Here is a 16,830-nt window from a genome sequence, read left to right as displayed (position 1 = left end):
TGAAACGGAACATCTCAAACTTACAGTCAGTGATATGCATACGTTGCAGAATGGTGCACAGCGGCGTTTTCTTCTTGTCCTTCAACCCACTGCAAAGCCATTTCCAGTGCATTGAGGGCTTTGGGATATGAAGGGATGTTGGCTTGTTCTTCATCAACATCACTTCCCACACCCTTGTTGAGAAAATGCTTTGTAGAACTGGTCATTTGTAAGTTTGGGGGTTCTAAAATCGAGGTTCTACTGTAACACTGTAGATTAGTAAAACGAAGAGAATTTGACAAATCTGCTTTGCTTTTCTGTAGCAACTTGGTTATGTTTCACATTTTTCTCAGCTTTGCTAGTGACAATGGACTAGTCTGCTTATGGTTAGTTTCCCTTTCTAGTCCTACCACATTAGTTCAGGACAACAGTTGGTTTTTTTTTTTCTAAAAATGTATTTGCATTTATGCTAAACAAAAATTCTCTAGGTCTAAGATTTCATACTTGTTAATCTTGTTAACACAGAAGCTGAATTTTAGGTCAGTTGTTGTGACCAAATTTCTCCTGAATTGGGAATTTTGATCGAAGTCCCATAGTTCTTTACTCAGTTGTTACGCATACAAAAGTTCCATTGACTCAAGATTATGAAGCCAGTGTTTGGCTTGGGACCCATCTCTCTATATGTCTTGTTCTGGCCTTCTCTTGTGAATGTTAAAAAGGAACACTTGCTTCAATGGGAGTTTTCACTTCAGAGTTCTGCTTATCAGAATTGGGGAATGGGCAAGATTTACTGCACAGGTCATTTCTGCTGCAGAAAGAGCCCCTTTAAAAGTCACAATTGAGAGGAAACTATAAGACATTAACCCAGGTTCAAACAAGGATCTCAGTAAATCGATACCAAATTTTGGGGGTACTTGAAATCCAAACCTGGATTCAGATCTGAATTTTTACAGTGAGTCAGTGTTTTTATAATGGGCTCAACCAAAATTTTAGATCAAAATCCCTGAAGTTCAAGGTGTTTAAAGCTGTCATTCATCCCTGTGGGCCTCCCATGATTTGCACCTGCTGTCACAATGAATGCCTGTACAAGGAGAGTGTGAAATGATACCACCGTTGAGACCGAGTGGGTGAACAGAGAATTTGTTTTGCCCCTGCTTTGCACAGGTGTAAGTGATGACATGAGGTGCAGGACTGTGGAGATTCAGGCCCCGTATCTGAATTTCATAGAATGAGAGTCTCTGTCTTCTGAGAGCAAGTTCAGAGATGAGCCATGATTTGAAAACAAACAAAGGGTGAAATCCTGGCCCCTTTAAAGTCAAAGGCACAACTCCCATGGACTTCAGTGGCATCAGGATTTTGCCCTAAGAACTTGTTTTACTGTGTAGTCTGCAAGTAGAATCTAATTCTTCTTTTTTTAAGCTACATTTTTATCTTTTTTTCAACTGTTCAATGTTAGTGACAGCCCCCACAGCGAGCCGGGCACCATTGATGAAGTTGACCATGACAACGGCACGGAGCCGCACACCAGCGATGATGGTGAGTGTAGACATAAACAGCGGAAAATTGAGTCTGAGTAGGAAGAGCCAGGGGAACATGTGTGGAGGAAAGCAATGTGTATTTTGCTCCTAATCAAATTAGCTTGGACTACCATATGGTTGTTTAGCGGGGAAGATGTTGCAATGTGCCTGACAGTGTATGTGCATATTAATGAACACTCTAGAGGGATCTAATCAACATAGACCATGGCCGGGGGAGTGCAGGAGGCCACAGGATACATTTCTGTCTCATTCTGTGGTATTGTGAGAGCTTTAAAACAATGCATTCAGAACTGCCCCTTATACTCCTGTTAATCCTGACAGTGAGCTCTTCTCTTTTTAATTTGGAATTGAGGTGACCAGGTTGGCTTTTGGCCCCTGTTTTTACAATATGGTCACCACCTGATGGATATGTGAGTGGTGGGGGAAAGAGCAACAGAGACTTGCTGTGTGAAAGTGACCAACAAGTACAGCCTAGGGCAGCGGGGAGGGCCTGTTGTATTTGGGACCCCCTTTCCATTCACCTCCATGTTCTTGTGCGTACCACAGGAAGAGTCATGAATTTCAAGGGGCTGATCCAAAGCCTACTGGAATCACTTGGAGTCTGTCAATTGACGTCAGTGGGCTGTGGGTCACACCCACCCAATGGCCTACTCTGAAGAGAAACCTTAGCCAAAGTGGTTCCGTTCTTCTTCAAAACATCTGCTCCCTCTGTTTATTCACAGTCAGGTCTGCTTTCTTTAGTGACACGAATAAATCTGAACTTTATCTGACTCCTTTCAGACCTGTGGAGCTGAGGCAGCTATGACGGGAGGTGCTGGATTCTGTTCTGGCAACAGACTTGTTAACTAAATTCCACATGCGGGACCTAGTTATCCCTCACTGAAATCTCTGCAATCTACGCTGATTGTAAGGGCATTGCTTAGGTGACAATGAGGGCAGAATCTTTCTTTTCTAGCTGTGATGCACAAACAAAATAGAGCCCAGTTTGCTTTCCATATCCAGGTTGCATTTGCAGCTGTGGCTTTTTGGAAAAATAATTGTAAACTGAACAAATTTGTCTTGGGATTATTAAGAGATGATAAAGCCAGAGTCCCAGATGCCTTTTTAATTGAGTTACTTTACAGAGTGAAGGTGCACTTTAAAATCTGTGTGAGGCACTGCTATGCACACCTGTGGTCTACTTTCTTTATTGCGGTTGTTTCCACTGATTTCTTCGACTGCTGTAAAACCCCGAATGCCTTTCTGACACTTGATGTGGAAATGGCATAAGTGGCCCTAATTGGTGCCCTGTAAAAAGATGGCACAAGGGGCAGGAAGGAGATGATAATTCAGATGATTGGAAATGGGTCTTTAACAAAAAAGGCACTCTACGTTTTTGCAAACTGGAGCTACCGTGACTCAAAGGTGAAGGAGAGCAAGCTGCCATTTAGCCAATTTTATGCTTGGATGGTCACATTAATAGTTCTGATTGAGTTTCCGGGTGATTAACTGTGATGCAAGTGTGGAGAAGAAGAGCGGCTTTATTTGATGAATTTACATACTCTGTCTCTCTCTTTACCCCCCATGCACACTCCCTGCTGAGAAGCTCAATATTTTATCAGGGCTCTGAAAGCTCCTCTGATAGCCTCTCCTATTATGTTTCTCCAATGAGCTTCCTCCATTGATCTGCCTTCCCTCCCGTAATAGCCCCAAATGTCACATCATTTGTACTGAGCAAAAATATGTATCGTAGGGTGACCGATCTAGCACAAAGGAACATCTCAAACAATGGGGGATGGTGTCACAAGAGAGAGAAGACTGGGGAGTCTGTCAATATCTTGCAGATTCCCCCTCCCTAGCACTGCCCGCCTCATTCCTGCTTTGTTGCTAAGCAGAAGGGTAGGTCAGATCCTGATTACCAGCAGGTGCTGAGCCTGCAATTCAGAGAGGCAGCAGATGGAATGAAGGAAGTTTCCATATTTTAATGAGAATGGGGCAGATCTGAAAGATCAAGGTTAATTTGCCCTATTTAGCTTTGCTGCTGTCCCTGTCGGTCCCCATTTTTCTGCATTGCAGGTAGGGCTTAAAAACAAGAGGCAGGTGTCGAAGAAAACCAAGCTACATAAGGTGTTCTCTTGCTGGCACCTACTGATGGCCTTGATAGTGGGCCGAGTGGTGCACACCGCTGCCTAAATCCAATAATTTGCATTTAATGTGAATCTGATAAACTGCTTTAAGTAATGCACTGTGCAGTCTAGCGCTCTCACAATCCTGAGGGAGATGTCGTCTCTGCCTTGCTATTGCAAAAACAGCTTTTCAGGAGAGTTGCTGGTCTGATTTGTCAAGTGCTCAGCGTTCACAATTGGAACCAGATTTTCAAAAGAGCTCTGCTACTTGTCAGGCACCCAAATAAAAGACAGCTTTTCAAAAGTGCTCAGCACCCAGCCCCTCCCGTGGTGACACTCTGGGCCAGATTTTAAAAATTGCTCAGTGCGCTGACTGCTGCTGCATGTTTTGGAAACTTGGCCACTTAATTTTGGTGCTGTAATGGCAGCTGAGCTCTTTTGAAAATCTGGCCTCTAGACACTGATTCTGAAATATCTGATGAATGATGGTGCTCAGATTGGATGGGGTGCAGTGTGACGGAGTAGTGGGGGGAGTCTAGAGAAGTGATTTGATGATGGATGGTGGGTATCAGCATAGCTCAGGTTTTATATTCACTCTCCCGATGGGAATCCTCCGAGAGTATTTGCTACCCATTAATAATTCAGACCAAACTGCCTCCAGAATAAAGAAAAGGGGTGAAATCTAATTTGAAGCAGTAGCCAAGTGCTGATTTGATCCCAGGGATGTGAGTGAAATGTAAAATGTCCCCCACCTAGGAAGAACCGGAATCCATAACCAAAAGAAAAGACTTTATAAATATGGGTGGCCATGAATAAATATGGTGGCACAGCTGGGAACATCACTTACATGCAATGAAATTTTAATTACTTCCCATTAGCTTTGTAGCTTTTCTTTGTCTCCTCTTGCATGGGAGTCTGGAAAACCAATGAGAATTTAGCAGTCCTAGAAGGATGGACAGTACATAGTAGAAAATGTTGTCAGGAAGCATGGAGAGTCGTATCAATGTCTTGTGGGTGAGAGGCCTCTGATGGGGCTCAGGTGATTTCTGAGGAGACCATGCCTTTATATGTTTTGTTTTCTCTCTTTTTCAGAAGTGGAACAGATTGAAGCAATAGCAAAGTTTGACTACATTGGTCGGTCCCTGCGAGAGCTCTCCTTTAAGAAAGGAGCCTCGCTCCTCTTGTACCATCGTGCATCGGAGGACTGGTGGGAAGGGCGCCATAACGGTGTGGATGGCCTCATACCACATCAGTACATAGTTGTACAAGACATGTGAGTGGGCAGTTTAAGTGGGGCAAGAGTGTCAAAATTGTGTCTACAGTTAGGCTTCTACAGCCTTATTTAGCCACCTAAATGAGTGGCCTGATTTTTCAAAAGTGCTGAGAGCTTGTGGGGGGCCTGCACATCTCTGATGTCCAAAAGCCAGGATTTAAGCTATTTGTGAAAGAAACAAAGTCCTGTTAACTTCAGTGCAAGCCATTGGGTCTGCACACACTTGAAAATCTGCCCGTTTATTTAAGTATTTAAAATATGGGCACAGGGCCGGTATTTCCAAAGGAGCCTAAGGGAGTTAAATGCCTCATTGAATTTCAGTGGCATTTGGACACCTGACTCCTTGAGGCTCATTTGAAAATCTTAGCTAAGGCAGGTAACGGTAGGCTCCTGTTTCAGAAATTCTTGGCCTCAGGCGTTAAATCTTGACTGATTTCTTTGTAAAATGCTGTTCAAATCGAAAGCCATCATGAATAATAACACTTGTAGCTCTGCTCATTTTCAAAACACTGCACAGACATTGACTAATCATTCAAAAGCCCTGTGGTGCAGGTGAGTGGGTGTCAAGCTCAGACAGATGGTGAAACTGAGGCAGAGAGGTCTAGTGTTGGAGCCAAGAATCAGGAATTCCTGGCTTTTGGTCCTGTGCTCTAACCATTAATCCATACCTCTTAAGCAAGACATTTGTAATCTACACTCACTGGATGAACTGTAATGGTTTTTTTCTCCCCTTAATTTGCTTTGGGAGTTTGGTGCAAAATTTTCAAAAACATCCAATTCCCATTTTTAAAAGTGACTCAGGCATTTAGGAGCCAAAGTCTCATTGAAAGTCAATGAGCCACTCCTAAGTGCCCAAGTCACTTTTGAAAATGGGACTTGGGAGGCTCCTAAGTCACTTGGCAACTTTTTAAAATGTTTTTATTTGTTTTAAGAATTCTTCCCATCTTTGATTGCAAATAAATTTTATCTTCTTACCTTTGTTCTTTGCTTGAGTGGCAATTATTAATCCACTGCATGTCTCTTTCAGCACTGTATTATTGAATACATACATGAAAGAGCTGAGCCAGCAATATAGGCAGACAATTTCTGACATGTACTGTTGCATTATTTTGCATCCAATAATTCTTTGAATACTAAATGAGAGCACTTTTTTTTTCATTAGGTGAACTGTTAACCAGACATTATTGGGGGCTAATTTATCTGCACAGCATAATAAATACAAATCATAATATGTAACAATGTACCTGACGTGGCTGATTTTTACAATTAAACCTGCTCCCGGCATTGATACGCTCTGTGGGGTCTGAAATGGGATGAAGCCTGAAAAAAATCCTAGTAAATATCTACCGCATTTTTGTCCATCAACTGACATTTATTTTTTGCTGGTTTTTTGTGAAACAAACCTGCATGTGGACAGCCCTTGCAGGGCATTTCCTTGCCAAGAAATAAAATGAGCAGGATTTGCGAGGATGGGCTCCTAGGGGCCTTTATCAGAAACTTGGGGCTCAGTCCTGGCCGGTGCTGAGTTCCTTTTGCAATGTGACTGCAGTGGGAGTTGAAGATGCTCAGCACTTTGCAGCATTGGGCCCTAGAGGACAGCCAGGGTGCTTATTTGATCCCAAATGGATTTCTCCCAGGAGTGACTGGCAGTCTCTCAGGTGCTCAGGCCTTTCAGCAATTTACACAGCCTTCATCTCGCTTTTTCGTTTTAATCTGACTCCCTCCCACTCCCCCACTTTCAAGTGATGATTAAACATATTAAACTAAAAACAGTTTAGTTTAGTTCTTGACTGTGTTCCAGCCCCTTTGCACCACTCCTGTCAGATTCTCCGAGCTGGGAATTCCCCTGGTGCACAGGTGTTACCTGCACAGCATAGAGCAGGTGCAGGCAGCTCTTTGCCAGCCCCTCCTTGGATACCCTGGCACAGGGATATGTCAGAGGCAAGAGGGTGCATGCATGGTCCAGCTATTGAGACCACAGCGTGGCCTATAGGCAGCTGAGAAAAAGCCACAATGACTGCTCTAACTTACATGGGGGCTGGGCTCTGGATACAGGAGGTGTTTAGATGCCTCTGTAGTGAAAGTGCTAGCAGCCATTGTACACTAGAACAGTGGAGCTGGGTGGGAAATTTTAGGGAAGAAGCTAATGCAGACACCAAAGGCATGTTACATACAGAGCTACCCTGGTGGCAGAGGAAACAAAAGAGCATTTGCTCTGAGCCTGTTCCCCAGGCCTGATGAAGTCTTTCCACCAGCTTAGTGGACTTTGGATCAGGCCATAAATGGTCAGTGACTACCAGATATTTCAGAGGGATGCAGAACATCCAGGGACCTTGTCCCAAGCTCCAAGTTTCAGCCTTCCACTGCACCCTCAGCTTCTGATGCCCAAAGGTGTGAAAGACCTGGGGCCTCTGCTCATGTCATGTTACCAGCTGAGCCTTTCAGGAAAGCACACATCTGAGGGTTTGGGTTTCTTACCCTGAAAGGCTCTTCTGCCTACCAGAGCAGTTAGGCTGCCTGTCCACTCCCCAACACTGCTCACTAGTTTCATAAGTAACTAGTGTGAAGATACTTGTACCTTCCATGGGGTGGCCAATAACTGAACCGAGCCACGTGCTGAGTTTATTTATTTTTTTTTGTCTCCTTGCCAAGTTTCCAGCTGGTCACGTGTACCTTTCTCCTGTTACTGGCTCAGATGCTGCTGCTTGTTCAAGAGTACAACAGCACCTAAATAATTAGTAAAGCTCCAAGAGGTTTGAAACATGTCAGTCATTGGCTCCATAAAAGAATAGAGTTGAGCAGTCCAGATTCACTGTTAGATCCTCGGCAGGTGTAAATTGGCACTGCACCATTGACTATCTTTGAGGCTTACACTGCATCTAGATGGCCATTAATCCAAGGATTCAAGTGCCCCGGACAAACACTCACTCGTTGTGTCTTACCATGCCTTTGTGGAATAGGTACTGTATCTAGGATTGCATTATAAATGGGTAAACTGAAGCACAGGGAGGTTTGTAGAGACCAGGCCGGAGCCATGAAGCTTAGAGTCAAACTTTCCCTAACTTCAGGGGAGTTTGGATCTGGGGCTCGGGTTCAGCTCACTGTTAATTTTGGATCTGGTTTGAGGGTGTTCAGGCCAAGATATCGGCTTCTAGTTTAGGGACTTGCCCCAGGTGACACAATGAATCAGTGGCAGAACCAAGACTAGGACTCATGAGTTGTGATTCCTGGCCTCCTTTTCTTCCACTAGACCCCACTCTCCCCTTGTTGGGTGCTAATGAATGTTCTTTCCCCCCCTGGTTGGAGTGGATGCATTAGGGTTCCAAAGGTATGAAAATGCTAAGAGGCCACACTCTTCTTTCATGTGTGAGGCACTCCGTTATCTGCCTGCCTGATGCAGAGTTTCATTTCTCATAGGGATGATGCATTCTCCGACAGTTTGAGTCAGAAGGCAGACAGCGAGGCAAGCAGTGGACCCTTGCTGGATGATAAAGCCTCATCAAAGAATGACATCCAGTCTCCGACAGATCATATTCCAGACTATGGATTTGGGGGAGTAATGGGCCGGTAGGGCAATTGATCCACTTTGATATGAAAGCACGGGTGGCCTTTTACTGTGAAAGACAAATATATTGTGACACACCATTGAGGGCAGGATAATTAGAATGTCACGATGCAGTAAGAACCAGAGAACAACTTGTACTATTTATGCCATATTTAAACTAGAAGGGAGCCGAACAGATTCATCAGTTCGAACAGCCTTCAAAATATTATGGTTGCCACTTCTCCAAAATTTGTAGCACCCCTGTTGGCTGGGTTCTTTCATGGTGAAAGATCGATGTTTTGACTTGATATGGGCTTTCAGAGCTGATCCACTGGGGATTTCACAGCATGCAATCAAATCTGAAATGCCAGATAATGATCTAATTTAATTGCCTTTCAATGAATTCTTTGCAGAGTAAGGTTGAGATCTGATGGCGCAGCCATCCCTCGTCGTCGGAGTGGAGGGGACACCCATAGCCCCCCAAGAGGGATGGGTCCTGGTATAGACACCCCTCCTCGAGCAGCAGCATGTCCTAGCAGCCCCCACAAAATACCACTCAACAGAGGCAGGATTGAGAGCCCTGAGAAGCGCAGAATGGCCACATTTGGCAGCGCTGGCAGCATCAATTATCCGGACAGGAAGGCCTTGTCTGATGGCCACCCACTGAGATCGACCTGTGGGTCTACTCGGCACAGTAGTCTTGGAGATCAGAAATCTCTGGAAGCGGAAGCACTTGCTGAGGTAAGAGGGCTGTGAGATGGCTCTGTGTGCTGTGGAGACTGGAGGTACAGTACAGAGTGCCTTTCATCTCAAAAGCCCTTTACAATTATCTAGAGGAATCTCTTCACCCACCACGGCATTGCAGCCACCTGTAGGCTGAAATCTGGTGGCTCTTCATGGACAGGACAGGAAGTTAAAGAGGAATACTGTCTCTATTTAGAACTTCAGGGGGGATTTAAAGAGACAGAACTTAATTACTCCAATAAGAATTTGATTGAGATACCCAGGGCTAACATCCCTGCTTTTGGAAAACACACCTTAGGTTTGTTAGTAACCATATGTGGCCAGACCTCCCATTTTATGTCTAATCCAAAAAATGTTCTCTCTCGCGACACAGTGCCCCCTAGCACTGTGATACGCAGTGGGTTCAATATTGATTCATTACTGCTTCCTAATTTACCAGCAACACATCCTGAAGTACTCTTAATTTTTTAACGGATGCCTCCTACTCAAGTACTGACCAGGCTACATGTAGCCTGTGAGACCTGTTGAAATCAGAAGCTAAGATCTTTCAGCTGCAGCTCCAACTCACAACAGGGGCAACTCTACCTCACAGAATTCATACCAGAGTCAGGGCACAAAACTGCAAGGTGCTTTGAGGTCTGTTGTGGGCCATTTATACACAGATACATACAAGATCAGAGAGTGTTATTTGTGATCCAAGCATAACAACAGAAGCCGCGATGCCACCTTCCCCCTTGTGTAGCTATTGACTCCTGTGAAAGTAGGTGTAAAACTGTGCCATTCTCCACTGAGAGGAGAGAATCCGGAGTTTACCTCTGCTTTACACAGGTGTCAGCGATGGCACACAAGCAAGGCGGTGGAACGTCAGGCATGTTGTGCGTTTGAATTCAAGGAAGTCGGCATGCTGGGCAGTCTTTCAGAAAAATTGGCCGGACGGTGTGAGTGGGGGAGCATTTTCTTTCTCTGGACTGTTTGCATCCGATGAAGTGAGCTGTAGCTCACGAAAGCTTATGCTCAAATAAATTTGTTAGTCTCTAAGGTGCCATAAGTCCTCCTGTTCTTTTTTCTCTGGATTGTGCCTCCTCCCTCTATGGAGGTTGGTGGTTGGGCTGCCCAGAGATTTTGTGTAGCTGTTTGGTTTTAATGAAGCGCTCTTGAGCTTTTCACACCTCAGTCTCTTCCGTGGGGGCTGTTGCCTGATGCTGGCATGTTGTTCCTTTGTTGCTCATTGTTATTATGACACTTTTTTGCTACAGCAAGCCTAAGCCATGTGTCTGCTTTATTTTTAAAGGTATATGCCATATTTTTGTTCTCAAAAATGGATTTGTTGTAAATACCATTATTCCAGACCTGCTTTTTCTCAGGAAAATAGGGATTCTTTTTGTATTCCAGGCAGTTGGTCCAGTTCACCATTCAAAGCAGTGAACCATATAAAACATTATTATCCCGCGTATGCCAGGGAGAGCGCTTTGTTCGATGCTTCACAAATCACTACCATGAGAACTGGCCCCTTCCTACTTGAGCCCATTATTCCCAATGTAGGAAGAAATGCCAGCGGCGAGAGCATTGGTGAGAAAGAAATAAGCTACCACAGGCTATAGAGGTTAAGTGAAAAGCAGAGCCTGCCACGTAAATGCTCTGGGGTCTGACTCAGCTGTGCCTTGTGCCACCTTTGCACCCCCCCGAGCCCAGTTCAGCCTCTGGAGTAAGTTAGAGCAGTTCAGGTCTGCTCTCTTGTACCGGCATTTTCCCACTGAGGTCACATGGGCGTGTGCTGGTGTATTTTCAGCCTGGGAATATTTCTAGTTGGTTGTTTGCTGGTCCTGGCAAACTGAAAGTCCAGACAACAGTATATTTAAAGAAGTGTTCCAGTCTCATTTCCTCTTCCACCACTGGATTTTCTTTGTTTACTTCCTGCATTGCTGTTTGTTTGCACTGGGCAACCAATCTGCCTCTGTTAGTTTCACACTCTCATGCTTCTCACATGCTTCTCATGCACTAGCTCATGGAAGTGGCACCCGAGTTGCAAACACTGAGCTGGCGGAGGAGGGGAAAGGAGATATATCACAACTAAGAACAGACCAAAATATCAAATGGTTTTCTTTGTCTTTTTTTAAAATCATGGGCCAGATCCTCAACTGGTATAAATCAGTAATTCTATCAAAGTCAATGGAGCAGTGTCAGTTTACACCAGCTTCGGATCTGGCCCTGTGAAAATATTGCTAATTTTATAACTCTTTTATATTTAACGAAACCTAGCTGTGGGTCCTAACCTGGCTGATAGTGACCTTTTGACTCCCTCTTGTTGATGATAATACCTTGAACACTATCCAAAGACCACAAAACACTTTATAAACATTAGATAACTCAGACTTACCACACATCTGAGAAAGTAGATACAGCAAGGGATATGCCTCCCATCAGTGAAATGCAGCCATCTCTAGAGCAGAGCTTGGTAACTGCTGAGAGACAACAACACTGCATGATAACTTAGGTCAGAGAATGGAGAAGAATATTGTATCAAACAAACTGCATAGGGGAGGTAGGCAAAAATTAATTCCCCCACCTGGAATTGCACTAGGTTCCGGGGGTTAACTTTACATGGTATTATGGGGTGTTTAGGACTTGCTGCCTTTGAAATCATTGCCAGAACTCCCATTGATGTCAAAGGTGCAGGATTTCAAAGATGCATGGTGCCTGCCTGTGGTCGGGACCTGGGTTTTACATCTCCTCTCAGAGCCAGTTCCTTTTTTAGAGGCCAGCTCATGAGAGGTGGTGAGCACCAGCACCTCATGTGAGTGCAGTTGCAGAAGCTCAGGAGTTCTCAGGATTTAAGGGCATATGGCCATGGTGAGGCAGAAAACAACTGCACTTAGGCTGAGACGGGGTAAAGCTCCACTGGACGGCAGAGTTAACTGCAGGAACGCCCAAGCAATGCTAAAATGCAGGGATGCTGATGACACTTTTGCTTATCACATTGACAGGACATTGAGAAGACCATGAGCACCGCTCTGAATGAGCTGCGTGAGCTCGAGAGACAGAACACTGTGAAGCAGGCCCCTGATGTCGTTCTTGACACCCTGGAGCCAATGAAGACTCCTCAGGGGGGCTCTGTCAACTCAGAACCTGCCAGCCCACTTCACACCATCATGATCCGAGACCCTGATGCCGCCATGAGACGCAGCAGTAGTTCCACCACTGAAATGATGACTACTTTTAAACCAGCCCTCTCAGCCCGGCTTGCTGGGGCTCAGCTTAGGCCTCCACCCATGAGACCCGTCAGACCGGTGGTTCAACACCGATCAAGCAGCAGTAGCAGTTCAGGAATGGGCAGTCCTGCAGTGACGCCCACAGAGAAGATTTACCCCAATAGCTCCTCGGATAAATCAGGCACCATGTAGCTCTGCAGCAAGGGATTCTTAGTTGAGGGGTGGAAAAAAGTCAATATCTGGATTTTTTTTTTTTTTGAGTGGAAATCACAACTCTGCAAACAGTCTTGTTCTTTAAAAGGAAAGGATGGAAAAATTATGCTCTGAAGAAAACTTCAGTAGGAAAACCAGTGTGTAGGCCTGAGGCCTAACAATTCCATTATAGATACACACATCGGTGCAGAAGCATTTTACCAAGATTGCAGTAAAACTGTATGGCAGAATAAGATGGCTGTCCTGCGTATTGTCACTGGAGAATAAACAATCTGTGTAGAAGTATATATATAAAGTGTACAAAGTTCAATAATTTTTTTTTTAGTAGATTTACCTCAGAAACTTGCCCTGAAAATTTCCTCTCTAGAGTTGTTTGGTTGATTTTAATTTTTTTGAGAATACTTGTGTGTGCGTGCGTGTGTGGAGCAACTGAGCATCAAGCAATACAAGATCAATCCTGGAATTTCTATTCTGCAGTAGTTGGCATTTAAAAAAAAAGAGAAGACATGCTGTTTTTTGCTCAACTATTGGCCTACAGAGAAGAAATTGAAATGCATCTAGTGACCGTTCTCAGCAAGCTGGGTGGATTTCTTTTACTTTGCATTCAGTCTTAAGATTTCTTCGTTTCACCTCTGAATCTTGCGGCTGTTACCCAGCCTGTAGGTTGTACAGAATATGATACGGCCAAGTGAAACATTTTATTCCTTTAGTTTATATACTGGGATAAAGTGTATAAATATCTACTCCACGACATAGCAGTGCTAGGTGTGTACAAAAAGAAACCACAAATCTTAGGTTGTCCTGAAGATTTCAAAACCGACAAGGACTAGTAAGAAACCTGTGGTAAAAAATAAATAGGCTAACTTATAAAGTATTGAAATGTTTCATTTCCCCTTCTCCCTTGGCCTTTTATTAACTAATGACATCTTAATAAATTGGGACTAAACAGGCAAGGAGGCTTTGAAAAGATAACATTCCTTTAGTTAAAGTTGCACAGCAGTACACGAGGGTCTTGATTCAGATTGTCGTCTTGCATGAAAAGCATGAGCCATATTTGACCATATCAGACGCATAACTGATCTGATGGGGTGATATTTTGCACTTTCTGTACTGTACTATATAATACAGCAGTATGAGTTTATGCAAAAGAAGTTATATTTTATTTTTCCTCTGAACATTTAACCTAGAGAAAAAATATGCAGAAAGAACTAGGGGTTGCATGATATTTTGTCTGATAACTAAGTCTCTTCTCTAATCACTGAATACAAGACACTCCATGTTTCTTTTTATTATTTTTGTTTTACTTCTTGACCAGCTTTTCATAGAGTTGACCTGTGGTTTAATTTTGATTTTTTCCATACAATCATATGTCATCTGAAGACATGAAACAGGTCTTGATGAGTCTCACTCAAACTCCGCACAGATGCTGTACTAGCCTTTTTCACACCTTAATTCCTTTTCCTTAATCTGATTTCTGCCGCAGTAGCGGTCAGTGAGCAAAATAAGTTAACCAGCCTTGCTGCCTCGTTGGGAGTTGAGATTAAAATTCAGCTTCTTTCAGTATCCCATGGCATGTTTTTTAAGTTCTTTTGCTTTTCTATCCGACATCTGAGCCGCCACCACCGAACGCAGAATCCTTCACATCTCCAGGTGAACAATCCAATATTTCTGTCACAGAATGTACAGTTGGAAAAGACCAGTGGGGTGATCTAGCCCTTTGAATCTTATCATGTTAGCACCTCTCATTTGGGAGTCCAATCCATAACTTATCCATGTGCATAAAACAATGGGAAACCCTATGGTTTGTGCAAGGTAACATTTACTTGACTGGATATAGAGGAATCTTAACACAAATCCAATGGAACTGATTAGGTGTTCGTTCTTATTCTGTGTCCAGTGCACAAGCATGTTTCACTTCCACATATCCTCTTCTCTTAACTGTCTCTTGCCTGTTCTAGTCTGTTATATATTGCTGTACTTGCTTAAATGCTGGAAAGTAACTGTTAAAATATAAACTGTAAAAAGAAAATAGGTTAAAATTAGATGAAAGCCAATGCCACTCACCAAATCTTTGCACTTAGTAGATAGCTCAATGTAAGAAATAATAAAATAAAAACAAAAACACAAACCTAACCTTTCAGTGTACAGTGTGTGTGTGGGGGAAAGTACTGTATGTAGTGATTCTATTGTTCCTCAATATAGTATTACAAGAGGAAATGGTGTTTACGTACTTGTCTATTAACATTGTTGACATTTGTAATTACCACAATTACTTCATATTGATGATTATTTTTGGTCATGATTTCCCCCCCTGCCCCCCCTTTCCTAACCCCGAGGTCATTGCCTTTGTCATTATGGGCAGCAGATGTTCAAACGGTCTGTCAGTCTGTTCTAGTAATGAACCAGCAAATGTGCTTTTCGGGGGAGTGAAAAAGCCCCCATTTGGCACAATTGTTGTGTAATCATTGCCAGTAATGTTTTCCACTTCGTTCCTGGAGAACGTTCACTTTGGTAGTCTGACTTTTTTTTATATATATATTTTCAACAATGACTTAATAGCAAAACCATCTTTATTTCCCCCCCCCCCCAAAAGATATGGTACAAATTCCAGTGTCTTTTGCATTAAATTATTACCTTTTATTTTTGCTTTTTTTTAATGCTTGTTTTCTTATCTTTAAGTGCCTTTTGAGCACCAGAACAAATGCTTGGAATTAATGTACTCGGAGCTGTATACAGATCATGATTTCTTACGTACTGTTATGTCGTGCTGTGGGTGTATTGCTTTTCAAGTCCTTTAAAAAAGACTTTATTAAATTTAAAGAAAAAACTACCCCTTTTTAATATTGCCGTCAAACTGCAGTTTGGGGTGACTACTGTAAATTAAAAATATGTATTTTTCTGTCGTTCAGCTCAGCACAAAATTAAACCACTTGCAGTATGCTGTACAAGCATCATAACTGGAACCTGCTCATGTTTTGAATAACTTAATCTTGATAATTTGTACCTCTCTATAGACTATAGACTTCAACATGATCTCAGTTCTGTTCACTTAAGGGTACTGTGAAATTTACAGTTTACAAATTGGTCGAAGCAGCAGCTGGAAATGCTCACCCGGAAGGATCATTTTCTCTTGTTTCAAATGAAAACTGTTCCACCCATTTGATTATAATACAGAGACATCAACAGAGAGCCCAAGTCTCTAGGATGGGCCAGGAAAGGGCACTCTTTAAGAAGTTGATTCTCTGCTGTGCAGAGCAAATTCAAAAGTCTTGAATCATCTCCCTCAGTTGCTCTGAGTCTTTGCCTCCTCCAAAAAATAACCTCCTTTTGCTTTATCAAAACTACTTCTGTTAACTCCCAGGAGTAGGTCGTCACTAGTCTAGCCATTCCTTTGGCCTGTCTCCCTCGTGGCTCAGTGAAGCAGTGTTTCTGTTGACCCATTGATGCATTTAACAGTGCTGACTTTAAAGCAGTTGCACCCACACTGATATTAGTTCTGTATAGACGCTCCTAAGCAACCATTGTAATTGTGTCAGTCCCTTTAATGATAATGACAGTGCACTTTTCTTCCTTAGACTGAAGTATACCTGATAGATTCTTTTTGTAAATCCTGGACTGTATTATTTACTAGCAGTGTTGCAGTTTTCACAATATGTCAGTAGACCTCCTGATTCTGATCTGCTTCTGAGTGGCTGTTTTTTGTTCATGCCAGAAAACCTTAGAAACTGCCTTGTATAATGATTGTTGTCCCTCCTATGGATATTGTCTCTGTAATGTATGATAAAATGCCATTCGGTTAGAATGTCTGATTGGATCCTCTGTCATGTATGCTGATGCCATGTAGATCAAGCCACTGGTTGGATGTGGACTCATCCTGTTGAATAAAACTGCTTAACTTTTCTCAAATATTAGTCATGATTTCGAAACACCTGGAATATAAACACTGTGCTTGGGGAAGTGACTATCCTCTGGGCATATATACCTTTCTAGGCATTTATTTGATACATTAGTAACAAACAACAAGGATGGTACAGTAGTGTCCAAAGACCTCAGTCAGCAGTGGGCCTGTGTGCTGAGCAATGCACAAAACCCAAGATGGGCAACAAGTTTGAAATCTTTGAAGACATCTGACTGATAAAGATGGGAGGGAAAACACAAAAATAAACAACTTTTATGTACAAATATACTTTTTGTTTTTCATTTTCACCCTTCCCCTTCCGACCTG

At 43.0% G+C, this 16,830-nt stretch overlaps 1 protein-coding gene across 3 annotated transcripts in view; it reads left to right on the top strand.

Moving 5' to 3' along the window:
- Positions 1-16,511, top strand: part of SRGAP3 (SLIT-ROBO Rho GTPase activating protein 3) — a 269,776-nt gene extending 253,265 nt beyond the window's left edge. For all 3 annotated transcript variants that reach the window (XM_043551354.1, XM_037904515.2, XM_037904516.2), the window contains exons 18-22: positions 1,436-1,515; positions 4,715-4,895; positions 8,313-8,462; positions 8,853-9,180; positions 12,168-16,511. In XM_043551354.1, the coding sequence (XP_043407289.1) occupies positions 1,436-1,515; positions 4,715-4,895; positions 8,313-8,462; positions 8,853-9,180; positions 12,168-12,584 (1,156 nt within the window). In that variant the 3' untranslated portion in view covers positions 12,585-16,511. The remainder of the gene's footprint in view (positions 1-1,435; positions 1,516-4,714; positions 4,896-8,312; positions 8,463-8,852; positions 9,181-12,167) is intronic.
- The last annotated feature ends 319 nt before the right edge of the window (positions 16,512-16,830 follow it).

Source organism: Chelonia mydas, chromosome 7, assembly GCF_015237465.2.
Source record: "Chelonia mydas isolate rCheMyd1 chromosome 7, rCheMyd1.pri.v2, whole genome shotgun sequence".
NCBI lineage: Eukaryota > Metazoa > Chordata > Testudines > Cheloniidae > Chelonia > Chelonia mydas.
Note: the sequence above shows the minus strand (reverse complement) of the source record. Positions and strands in the feature narration are given on the sequence as shown.